The sequence below is a fragment of the Rhinichthys klamathensis genome, unplaced genomic scaffold (genome assembly GCF_029890125.1).
Source record: "Rhinichthys klamathensis goyatoka isolate OS25496 unplaced genomic scaffold, OSU_Roscu_1.1 h1tg000330l_1, whole genome shotgun sequence".
Lineage (NCBI taxonomy): Eukaryota > Metazoa > Chordata > Actinopteri > Cypriniformes > Leuciscidae > Rhinichthys > Rhinichthys klamathensis.
Genome location: NW_026606845.1, coordinates 2,231,163 through 2,244,312, shown reverse-complemented (window position 1 = coordinate 2,244,312; position 13,150 = coordinate 2,231,163). Strand labels below are relative to the sequence as shown.

General features: G+C 39.1%; 2 protein-coding genes across 3 annotated transcripts; one reads left to right on the top strand and one right to left on the bottom strand.

Moving 5' to 3' along the window:
• Positions 1 to 3,752: 3,752 nt before the first annotated feature.
• LOC130105948 (ladderlectin-like) lies at positions 3,753 to 5,446 on the bottom strand. The gene is made up of 5 exons (XM_056272137.1): positions 5,380 to 5,446; positions 5,055 to 5,137; positions 4,286 to 4,408; positions 4,014 to 4,125; positions 3,753 to 3,850 (listed from the first exon to the last, which is right to left on the bottom strand). Exons 1-5 carry the CDS (start codon positions 5,438 to 5,440, stop codon positions 3,753 to 3,755), a joined length of 477 nt encoding a protein of 158 aa, XP_056128112.1. The 5' UTR covers positions 5,441 to 5,446.
• Positions 5,447 to 7,843: 2,397 nt separating this feature from the next.
• On the top strand, positions 7,844 to 9,068 carry LOC130105866 (uncharacterized). 2 transcript variants are annotated; one of them, XM_056272066.1, is made up of 2 exons: positions 7,844 to 8,252; positions 8,549 to 9,068. In XM_056272066.1, exons 1-2 carry the CDS (start codon positions 8,144 to 8,146, stop codon positions 9,043 to 9,045), a joined length of 606 nt encoding a protein of 201 aa, XP_056128041.1. In that variant the 5' UTR covers positions 7,844 to 8,143; the 3' UTR covers positions 9,046 to 9,068. The 2 variants fall into 2 exon arrangements, with proteins under 2 accessions (XP_056128041.1, XP_056128042.1); XM_056272067.1 differs by having other exon boundaries at positions 8,004 to 8,252; positions 8,552 to 9,068.
• The last annotated feature ends 4,082 nt before the right edge of the window (positions 9,069 to 13,150 follow it).

Genomic DNA, 13,150 nt, shown 5'->3' with positions numbered 1-13,150 from the left:
TCCCTAGGGAGACTGCTCTACCTGAGCAGTTTATATTCCGGGACATCAGAATGTAGGAGCAGGCATCCTGTTGAGGCAGAGGCTGAGGCCCGGGGAATGGAGGCTCCACACCGAGGTGGTGGCGCACATTTGGGGGGTTTATGGCCAGGCACAGGTGGATCTGTTCGTGTCTCAGGATACAACGCACTGTCTAGTGTGGTTCTCCCTCACACATCCAGCACCACTGGGACACGTCTGTATGCATTTCCCCCGATTGCTCTGCTCCCAGGAGTTCTGGAGAAGGTTCGCCAGGACGGAGTGAGTGTTATGTTGGTAGTTCTTTACTGGCCAAGCTGGGTGTGGTTTTTGGACCTAATATCCCTTCTTGACGGCTCCTACCTGAAGCTGCCGGTCAGGAGGGACCTTCTAACTCAGGCGGGGGACTAGTCCCGGTCCAGAAGTGTTCCACCTGTGGGTCTGGCCTCTGTGGGGGCCAGACTCATAGACTCTGGTCTCTCAACCGAGGTTGTAGAGACCATACTCTACTCCAGAGTTCCATCCACAAGGAAGCTATACGCCCTGAAGTGGAGAGTTTTTACTTCCTGCATGGCAGCCTGAGGCTCAGGCCTGCCAATTCGTACCAGAGTTCCAGCTTGGGATCTGGCACTTGTTCGAGAAGGTTTATCTGTCCCTCCTTTCGAGCCCCTTGATTCTGTTCAGAAAAGTTTCTGACCCTCAAAACTGCGCTCCTTTCTAGCCATTTCCTCACTAAAAAGAGTAGGAGATCTCCAGGCCCTATCAGTATCTCCTTCTTGCCTTGAGTTTGCACCCGGGATGGTCAAAGCGTTCCTCTCTATCTGAAACCATGTACCAAAGGTTCCAACCAATATACCGCGGCTTATCATACTGCAGGCAGTACATTCTGTCCTCCTCCCTTTAAAGATCAAGACCAGGAGAAATTGAAACTCATCTGTCCAGTAAGAGAACTGTACACTTACGTCCACAGAGTGGAGAAAGTAAGATCAGCTGCTGGTATGCTTTCGGCCTCCTACAAAAGGTATTCCTGCATCCAAACAGACTGTTAGCAAATGGATAGTTGAGGCTATCTCTCTTGCATATGAGGTTGTGGGCCAGCCTTCACCTTTGGCCACTAGAGCCCATTCTACTAAGGGTGTGGCGGCCTCCAAGGCCCTAATTTTTGGGCTGTCTCTTCAAGAAGTTTGTGACGCAGCGGGCTGGTCTTCGCCACTCTTGTATGTCAGAGATTATGACTTAGACATGGATACCGCTGGATCTAGAGTTCTCAAGTCGTGAGACAGTTTTAACACGACGTTCGGGTATTCTTGTTCCCAAAGCGACATGGACGCAACGCGAGTTCCCTCGAAAGGGAACGTCTTAGGTTACGACTGTAACCCTAATTCAGTTTTGCCGCAGTGGCAAAGGTCATATGGGCCGCATCTGGGCCACACACAGCAAGCCACAACTCACACTAAAACCGTCTTGCTGTGTGTGGCCCAGATACGGGCCATATGACCATTGCCGCTGCCAGAACTGAGCCCTTTGTGCAATAGTTTTCTGGATTTAGTCTGTCTCAGTTTTTTCTGTTTCTTTTTTCGCAGATAAAGTTATATAAACTTAAACTGTAAAAATGTATTTCCTTGTAATAGAGAGAGAGAGAAATAAAATCACAGAAAGATGCAGAGGAACAGCATGGAAGAACCTTCTTTTATGAATATTATGCTGTTGGGCTCGACTGGATCAGGAAAGAGCGCTTCAGGAAACACCATCATAGGTGTTAGAGAAACATTTAAAGAAGATTTTTCTCCCGAGTCTGTAACCAGAACCTGTGAATCAGCACAAACAGAGCTGGACGGACAAACAATCACAGTGATCGACACTGTAGGACTCTCTGATACATCAGTGAAGATTAAATATGCTGAATCTCAAATAGAGAAGATGTTTACACTCCATAGTGTTGATGTGTTTCTGCTGGTGATCAAACTGGGTGAGACATTCACAAAGGAGAAAATTAATGTTATGCAACTGAGCCATATTTATTTTGGATCAAAGCTCTCAAATCACACAATAGTGCTCTTTACTCACGGAGATCAGTTACATGAGCCAATAGAGAAATATCTGAATAAATGTGAAACACTGCGGTCAGTAGTTGATCAGTGTTCAGGAGGTTTTCATGTGTTTAACAACAAAGGTGAAGATCAATCTCAGGTCACTGAGCTTCTGGAAAAGATAAAGAGTCTGCGAGAGAAGAATGGAGAGAGCAGATACACCGAGCAGGATAAGAGGACTCTTCTACTCAAGCAACATGATGCTGCAGTATCATTATTAGCAGGAGCAGTGGCAGCAGCAGCAGTAGGAGCAACAGTAGGAACAGCAATAATAATAGGATCAGTAGCAGGAGCAACAGTCGGAGCAGCAGTAGGAGCAACAGAAGCAGTAGCAGGAGTCAAAGCAGCAGCAGGACTAGCAGCTACAGTGGGAGCAGCTGCATTAACTGTTGTGAAAGCAACAATAATGGGAGCAGCAGGAGGTGCAGCTCTGGCAACAGCAACAGCAGTTAGCGCTGGAGTATATTTCTGGTATGCTAAATAATGAATATTGTAATTATTACCAGAGTTTCTTATTCCTTAGAATTTTTTTCTGGTCTAAGTCCTGCCGGTTGTTCTGTTAATCAGTGTTTCATGCGCTTGTGATTGTAAATTAAGAGTACATGATATTTTTAATTTCATTCTGCATCTAAGATAATGCGTTTTCATTGTATTCCTTTTCACAATGTAACTGAATTAACTATTTACCTGAACGGTTTATGACGTTGTATATGGTATCATTGTAATCATTAGAACCATCAAACAGAGTTATGGACTTTTTAGCTGTAAATTATGACATTTGAAATTGAAACCATGAGTAAATCTGAAGATTTAGAATGCGTGTGTCAGTGTGACGTCACAGAGATTGAGCTTCATCTCATCATGAGGGAAATAAACTGGTACAACATCTAAAAGCCCTGTCCAAAACTAAAATAAATTGCTAAATTTTCTGTTTAGGCTATTTTTTTGAGCCTGTGCAGATATGGTTTCTTTTTTACCTCTTTAATTTGTGTGTTAGCCCTTGTTACATTAAGTTTGATGCCATCTTATTATATTTTAAGTTCTCCTTACCTCTTCAGATGCGTTGGTGACACTTTACCTGGTTTGGTTTTAAGGCGATTGACCTTATAGTTTAAAATCGGGGCATTGAGCATTAGGGACCCCCAGGAGACCTCATAAACCCAGAAGTAGAGGATTTTCTTTCCAAAACATGCTCACATAGGCCTACATTTACATTATACATGTGACATTCAACAAATACCAGAGTGTAACATATTACCATGGGGTTTTGGACTTGAGCCAAAAGACCATGTAAAGATCATTGTGAATTCCAGCATCATGATGCATATTTTATTAGACCGAAACCAAAAAGAGCCCTGGATAAAATCTAAATTTGCTTCAACAAATGTCTTATAGTGTTGGTGTATGAAACCGCTGTGCGCCGCTTGCTTAAACCCCTTCCCTGATATCATTAAATGCCATTCTAATAACCATATCCTCACACCTTGCTATGCAACAGATTTATTTGATGGTCCACAATGCACATTCTTTGATTCAATGCTTTTATTAATTTGAGGAATGTTTCGGAGAAAATATTGAAAAGAGATTGATAAGAAAAGAAAAAGTAAATTTAATAAGATCAAAGTAAATGTGGAGCAGGATGACTAATTACCATCTCCGACCACGCGTGAGATCATAATTAATATCCAATACACAAATATAGTTCATTGATGTTGAACAGGGAGCATCATTCCAGCAACGGTTATCTGTAGGGTGGAATGATGAAATCAGTTACGCTGATCATTACCGTGGAGTTAGAATCAATGGTGTTCAACTTAAGGCACTTGGTGAAATCCAAATGAGTCATTTAACGTTACCGCATGATATGAAATTATAGGATTGCAAATTATAAATTGAAAGTGCACTCACAGGTCCAGTTGATCTCCAAACAGTTCTCAGGAACAACAGCATTGTTTGGTTCTCCAGAGCACCAGTTGGTATAGTCATACACAGATCCATCACTCCACAACCACTCTCCGTCCTAATAAGTGAAGAGAATGAATCCAAAAAGTGCACTATAGCCAGACTTAAGTTCAGCTTTAAGTCAAACTATCTTCATTAGAACCTTCACCTTTGATTAAAGCAGAAACTTCAGTTTAGACAAGCAAATAGGGATCTTTAGGGCGCACAATTTAACTTACTTGTTCACCATCATGAGCACCAACCCAAGTTCTTGTGGAAGGCGGCAACAGACTCAGCAGGAAATCATTCTCTGGTTGATCATGCACAGATGCGAGATTCGCACCGAGAGTTTGACAGTTTCTCTGAAGAGACAGATTTGTCATTTCAAAATCTAAAGTCGTTTATGCTTTCTGCCAAAAAGATTAAACATTTTAGTCATTTGGAAACAAAGTCTGCTCTGATCGATTATTTGCTCGGTATCAGTTTTCTGTTGCATTTATTTGCAGAAGAGAATTTCACTTAATATAACTGGGAAAGCTTCTTTTTAAGGGTCTTTAATCTGTAACATTTAAATTAATCATTTGATTCAGCAAACTATTTTTATTTCATTTTTAAATGCAAGCAATTAATACAGCTGTAATTAGATCTAGTATTACTCGGTTGACCCAGTTTTAACCCACACTTAAACCTAACCATACCTAGCAGCAAAAGTGTTTTACATCAACACGTACATTACCAAACCATTTATTTGGATGTAGTTAAAGACACCTAATATAAAGATGTGCCCAAATAATTTTGTGTTAGTCAAGTCACATTTATATAGCACTTTTTTACGGTTCAGAATGTTTCAAAAGCGGGGGAAAAAATTGCAACAAAGTTTGTTTCCAGAAGAAAATAGCATTACAGTCCAGCTACGTAAATTCTGTGAGGTTTAATTTTTGTTGTAAAAAGTTATAAATTCTAATATATCCGCTCTGGGGAAAACCCATGATGTAACTAATACATTACCTCTGCTGTAATCCAGGTAACCGATTGAGAGAAGTACTTGTAGCACCTGAGTCCAGAATCGGTCCATTCAAGTGGGCATCCTTCTGAATCATTTGTGGATCCAGTAACATTACCTAAATGTTATGGGGATTTTGTAATATTTACAGCAAAAAGGGTTTTTATTTTATGTGGCTCATTTCAAAATTGTGCGATTATATGCCCAAAGCTAAGTGTACTTTGACACTGAAAATCCTTCATTAATCATGCAAATAGTACATGGAATCTTGTACATTCCCAAAATGCAGTTAAACTATCAAGGGTTTTTAAAATTAAATGTTTTGGTTACCTTCTGCATTCCCCATGGAGCAGATAACGAAAAGCAGCAGAAGACTTCTCAGCATTGCCATGACGAACCTGAAATTAACCTAAAAATGAATAATTATGTGAAGTTAAATGTCTGCACTCAAATGCTGCACACTGTGGATTTCTCAATGCATAAACACACAGCAAATTTTATTCAGTAGATTTCTGTACCAAAAACTCACCTTGCTTTAAAGACTGTAGCCTTCAGATTCTCAGAGGAAGTTTTCGTGAAGTTCCAGAAAGACCTCTGCGTTTAGAGCCTACTTTATTTAGTGGGCCTCATTTATCAATCTAACGTAGATCCGAGCGCAGAAATCATAGGGTTCACGTGTGATTCATGAAACATTCAAATACAGCCAATCCCATCGTACAAATGATCGGCCGTTGATAAATGTGGCTGCTGAAAACAATCATCATTTGAATATCACGCCCATAAAAATTCACGGTTTAGAAGCCGTAACTTCCTCATTATCTTCACCTGAGCTCAACACGCAGCGCCAGCTGAAGCTTGGGCTTTGATCCAATAGGATGGTAAAGGTATTTTATGACGTCCCAATGTGATTACACCTCAGTCCAGTAGATGGCGGTAATGCACAATGATTGCAAGCTGCCAAATAAAATCTACCGAAGAAGAAGATTATCTTCACCTGGGATGTTTCCATGACAACGCAGCACGGATGCAAATAAATATAGAATTTATTTTTATATATATTTTTTTAAATATGCGGTGTCTGTGTGTGTGTATGTGAGAGAGAGAGAGAGAGAGAGAGAGAGAGAGAGAGAGAGAGAGAGAGAGAGAGAGAGAGAGAGAGAGAGAGAGAGAGAGAGAGAGATACATTCAGTAGTCCAAATTGAACCAATATAATCATTTTAACTAGTTTTTGTTATTTTTTTTGTTATTTTATAACGTTGGGGAATCTTTCTTTAGAAATAAACTTAAGATTCGAAGTTACAGACCAGTCTCCAATTACATCCATAGAATAAGACTAGCTTGAGACCCTGAATGGATCAGTTCTTATTCTTTGTGACTGAACACAAATTGCAAGCAGTGTAAGGATTTGAGATCAACGGGGACCTGTTTCTTGATTGCGCAATGCGTCATAAATGAAGTTAATCAATGACCTGCTGGCAGACATTGGGGCACCATATCACATGATTCAAGGTTTTGTGAATTAAACATATATGTGTTCATATTTGTTCAGTAGTGAAAGGAAAACAGGATTCGGTCAGTCGCTACATAAATTAATAATCAAAAGAGTTCGTTGGACGAACTGATTAATTGATTGTAATATTAATTTAACCACATCAAGTTAATCCAATTAACTGACCCAAATATTCATAATTAATCATAACAAGTTATTATTGATTATTAATATTTCATAGAGCTGATTCATTACACTCTTTCCTTCAGTAATTCTGCTTGTAAACAGCAGGTGTTCATTATTAATGCTCAACACTTACACACAACGCAGGGTTTGAGGCGCCTGTTTCCAAGTGATAACTGATAGCTTTGTGGCTTCAGATAGTCTACCTGAAATTTAATCTTACAAAAATATACTTAATTCAAGATGTTGACACTGGAAAGAAAGTGTCAGATGATCAGTTAAATTCAAATTTAAGTTTGTTTGACATTTTAATTTAAAAAAAAAAAAAGAAAAAGATTGATTAAACTTCCACAATAGAGAGAAATGAAAAACATCCACATATTTGAAACTTTGCCACTGCCAGAACTCAGCCCTATGAGACTCAGCGCATTAGCCCAGATGAGGAATGTATGTTTTTAGACAGTACATAAAGGTATTTACAGGGCAGGCTGATCCATAATAATTGTGATGTGAATATATAACTTAATTGTTAGATTATAAAAACCTCAGTGAATCAGGCTATTTCATGATGAACACACACACACAGCCGCCTGCAGTGCATACTACATTGAATTTCACACACTTTTGCGTCACTATATGCACGCAGATTTGATGCACACTTTTGCTGAACCTGGACTGAAGCGAGCTCCACAGCAGTCTTCTACTCGACAGTCAAAGCAGCGTTACGTCACTAAAGTGTGGACACGGAGGAAGATCCATTTGGGACAGGGCTGTGCACTCCAGTCCAGAAACTCCAGGGTTTCATTTTAGATCAACTGATATAGAACTCATACAGATTTAGAACAACAAAAGAAGAAAAAAAAGTGAAATAATGATTATGTTAAAACATAACCAACACCATCAAATCTCCTTTTTCTAGTTGTTCATTTGGCTGTTATAACTCACTTACACAGCAGCCAAAAAAAATCTAATGATAATGATTTAAGTATCAAGAGCCCAACTAAAACACACACTGATCACCATAACGGTGACTTAAAATTCCGGTTTTCTCCTTCAGTGATTCTGCTTGTTAACATCAGGTGTCTTAAACTTTAACACTGCTTCAGTGTTACTTTAACACTCTTGAGTGTGGACTCATATAAACACTGAACAGTGTTAATTTAACACTGGGGATTTTGATGTGTATATATTTCCTCCAACAGCTCAAGCATATCTATACACCTATAGAACAGTGCAAAAAATAAATAATTAAACCGCTCAATAGCAGATTCCAAGTAATTAAGACCTCAGGGCATCATTTCATTTTGCATGGGTTCCGCATAAATGGTCAGGTCACTACTGTTCAATAAACGACACTCATTCTAGAGACCAAAGCTCATCTGTGAACACATACTGTACTGTAACTGTAAGAAAGTGCAAATAATGGAATCAGACATCTATTATGTAAATTTTAAAAGAAGAGATGCTGAGGATACAACTGGACCTCAAACACCAAATAACCACCAGGATGAAGGAAAAGCTCAAAAGTGCAGTAAGTACAAAGTTTATTCTGAAGCAATGATGGTGGTGAATGTTTGAGGAATTGAGAAAAACTATACAATACAATACGTACAATACGTCAAGGTTTGTATCAAATGAATTAAAACAGATTTTTTTTTTTTTTTCATATTTTACCATATATTTATTTCTTATTATTGTCATTTATAAAAGAGCATTCAGAAGAAAACTCTTTAAAAAGCCATTTCGAATGTTGATTTTAGTTACATCTTTTACTATAGAGTAAATTGTTATTTACTGATATCCGTGTGTTTTGTCTCTGTGTGTCAGGAGGAAGCAGGTGTTTGGTGTTGATGACAGTGTGTCTCGGGCTCATGTGTGTTCTTCTGCTGGTCTTCATCACACTGTACATCACCATCACAGCAGAGAGAGACCTGTTAAAGAGTTACAAGAACACAGTTGAAGAGTTCAATCACACTATCAACAGCTTACAGGACAAGAACACTGATCTAATGACTGAAAAAGACCAACTGAAGAACAACTTCAGCTCTTTGAGTCAGAAGAAACTGGAACTGGAGACCAGAGTCAATGATCTCAGTGCTGAGAAAAGTCAGTTACAGGGAAGTTTTGACTCTTTGAGTCAGAAGAAACTGGAGTTAGAGACCAGAGTCAATGATCTCACTGCTCAAAATAGTCAGTTACAGAGAAGTGTTGACTCTTTGAGTCAGAAGATCCTGGAGTTAGAGATTGAACTAAGAAAGTTATCTATACAAGGTTTGTACACATGTATTTATATGTTTATTTGCACTTTACACCACAAATACTGACCAAAGTGTTTGTGTTTATTGAAAGGAAATGGCAGTTTTATTTTCATATCTCATAAGTTGAAGAGATGGTCTGAGTGCAGGCAGTTCTGCAGAGATCGAGGAGCTGATCTGATCATTATCAACACTGAAGAGAAGCAGGTGAGATTGTGTGAGTGACTGTTAGTTTATGAGAGGAATCACACCATTGGGCATTTATTTTAGACTGCAAGGGAAGCTCAGCTTCCCCTATTGTCAAAAAAATTAATGGTCAAATATGTACTATTGTGTTAACATTTTATTGACTAAAAATGCGTTAGAACACGTTCATCTCGAAGACAAGTTCGTTCAGATTCAGCTACATATAGCAGGACGGTTGAGTCGATCTCCTTCTAATACATTCCCATAGCATCACAGTGCATTTCACTGTTGAAGCCTATAGCGTCCATTGACTTCAATGGGGCTGCTTTGAACAGTTTTTTTTTTCAGTGCTTCGCAACTATAGACGGTCATTAGATAAATGCTGCATGATGTCCCGCCCACGGACGCTCAGCGTCTCTGGGAGTGAATGGAGGAGTGGGCTGGCCAGGATCTCTGCATCTCCTTTTGATTGACGCCAATTTTCTCCAATAAACACTCACTGACGTGGAAGCTATTTGAGCTCAGTTCCAGCGAGGATTGTTCAAGTGTAGTCGAAAGACAAACTGCTGCACATTTCACACAATTATACACCACATTCCTTGTTTCAGTTTAACAAAAAAGCATGGAATGTTTTGTGATTAATGTCCTTTACTACAAGCATGGTATGTTTTGTGATTACTAATCACAAAACTTACTATGCCTTTACTACATTATTGGTAGTTTTAATATGACATTTGTTGAAAATGCACTGTAACCACAACACTTACCATGCTTTTACCACAGTAGTTGTACTGTGATAGGCAGACATGGGGACTTGTGACTTGGTGACTTGGACTCGAGTCGACTCGAGTCGCTATTTTTATGACTTGTGACTTGACTTGACATAAAATGAAATACTTGAGACTTGACTCGGACTTGGAAGTTAAAGACTCGGGACTTGACTTGACTTGAGACACGATGACTTGAATGACTTGAGTGTTAATCACATCATGTTTTCAGTTTGAATATAAAATATATATAAAAAAATGTTTTAAAGTTGATCACGACACTATCATCAGTCATACCTCGTACCTATACGCACACCACGCCCACTTAGATCAGATATCACATCAAAATGTCAGCCGGAGGGGTACCGAGGGTCATTGCTTTCGGCTTCAAGAATTATTCACACGATGGCAAAAGACGAACAGCGCTTTGCAAGACATACAACATTAACATTGCGGACAGCCAGACGACAACCTCCAATTTCGTCCGTCATTTGAAGAGCCATTCTGCCCAGTAAGTGCTTGTCAATTTGTTAATGTTAGTTGGTAGTTAGCTAATGTAATAGCTAAAGTAGCCATTAACCCTTTCACAAGTAAGTTTAAACTATTCTAACTGATCCCCCAGCGTGAGTTTTTCTAGGCGACCGTTATTTAGAACCTGTCACTCACTTTAATGTTTCATGGTGACGCGTCATTGCTTGTCAAGTGACACAGCGCAACCACAACACAGCGCTGAATGAATGATCTGCTTTTATGTCATTTTTCCTGTTTTATTCAAAATGTTCACAAATGTATTAGCTATAACATGCAACACTGATATTCCGATTGTCAAATATGTGTAAGTGGATGTGTTTTGTTGTTTAAACACCTTTATAATGATCGCGTTAGTTGAGCTGTATGTGCGAATGGGCGGTGCCATGTTAGTTTACAACACGTCAATTTCTCAACTTCTCACGAAATACATGAAAGTAAGTGACCGGTGAACTGGGAGGAGAATAGGGTAAAATGTAAAGCTACTTACACAATGTGTATCTGATATGAATAAAACGTGCGTCTTATTATAATGGAAATGATTATTATTGACGCTTCCATAGACATCAGTGTATATTTTACAAACTACAAATATATTTTTTGCTAGTAGTTATGTGTATTTAAATGTCTGAAACCTAAAATAAAAATGATGTGGTTGAAAACACTGAACAGTTGTGATATATGACAGCACTGAGAGCGTATGTCTCTGGCTCAGCGCCAGCCAACGCGTTTGAATTCATTGATAAATAACTTACACGAAGCAGAATAGTGGGTCATATGTCTAATGCTTTTTGAAAACTTAAAAGGGGCATATAATGCCATTTTTGTACAAGCTAATATGATTCTTTGGGGTCTAAATTAAAAGTTTGTAATATACTTTAATTAAAAATTCTCATTAGTATTGTAAGAAAACACTTATTTTACTTGGTCAAAAACAGCTCTGTTTTCAGCACGCCGTTTCAGTGCATATGACTTTAAATGATAATTTGCTCACCCCGCCCCTCTGTTCTGTGCGTACACCGTTTGTAACACAATAACACAATAACCATAACGCGTTGTTCAGTATAAACGTGGAATTATGAATTATATTGAGAACGTCATACATAGAAAACATGCCGTAATGTACCCTGAGTGTAAACCTTAGACGCATTCATTGTGAAGTGTGCAGCTAGCGATTTGCAAAGATATAAATATTAATATAAAGTTGAATAAAACGTTACACTCACTTCAGTTCTTCTGGAGATTCAGCAGGAACACGAATATCTGGTACCGATCTTTTTTCATGAGCAGCTACTTAGCAAATCCAGCTTTATACTCACCCTCGTTTATAAAGCAGTCTGGTGTGTGAAATGATTCGGGCAAACATGAGAGCATTGACGTTGCTCGTGGGGAATATTCCCTTCGAAAACAAACTCAGCCACTGCGTCTTCAGCGGTTCAGATTTAGGAACATTAAAATGACTGCTGTGTTCGTTATTACACCCAAGAGCAGAACACCACAATCGCTTAGACGCCATTCTGCTCATAGACAGTGCTCCAGCATATCAACAATGACCGCGCCGGTCCACGCAGACTATGATTGACAGCTCTCACGAGCGAGGGCGGGTCTGTGTTGAAACGCGGCTGTCATTCAACAATCGTGGGAGTGGCTTCCGAGCCTGTGACGTCACACGGTCGAACGGCTCGATTTGAGGCAGGGGAAAACATATAAGGAGATTAAAACAAAACCACTGGATGGATTTTTATCATTATATGATGGTTGTGTACAGGCACTGCCAACACACATTTCAGTACAATCAACTTGTAAAAGTGCATGTACCATTATATGACCCCTTTAAGGCTTTCTTCTTCATAAAAGAAGTCGGACATCACATTTTTGTATACATTGTTATTTCTTTAAATTAGTAAGCTACAGGACACCATCTTTTAAAACATGACCTGCGTGAAAGAAAAAAGTGAATGAATGCGTCATTGTTCCCAAATGCAATTCCGAATGCGCCTCTGTTCATTTCAAACCAAACTGACGCCCATAGATCAAACTCTGCAGGTAAAATTACAATAATAAGGTGACTTGACTTGACTTGGACTTGACTTGACCTACTACAAGACTTGACTTGACTTGACTTGACATAGCCTGTGACTTGACTTGACTTGACTTGCCCAGGAAAAAAATACTTGGGACTTACTTGAGACTTGAAGGTTAAGACTTGAGACTTACTTGAGACTTGCACATGTGTGACTTGGTCCCATCTCTGGTGATAGGTGTAGTAAAAGTAACCCACTATTATCCCCAAAAATGAGCTTCCCCTCCTTGAAAGACCAGCAGCCGCCACTGAATCACACTTATTCCTGTTTTTATTCACACACAGAGCTTCATAACTTCATTATTCAAGGAGGATGTGTGGAGTGGTGTGTGGTTTGGTGTGTGGATTGGTTTGTCAGACTCTGAGACTGAGGGGATCATGAAATGGGTGGATAATTCACCACTGAAACAAGGGTAAGTGATAAAACACTTCGAATGCGTTTGTTTAATCCTTTCAATTCTCATTAAAAAAATAGATAATAACAACCTTTATAAATTAGACTCAGCTCTTCCACAAACAAAATCACGACAACAACCACAATAAAAAAAAAATTTATGGATTAATTATTTTCTTTCTTGCTTTTCTGCACTTTAACTTCTGAACTACTCTG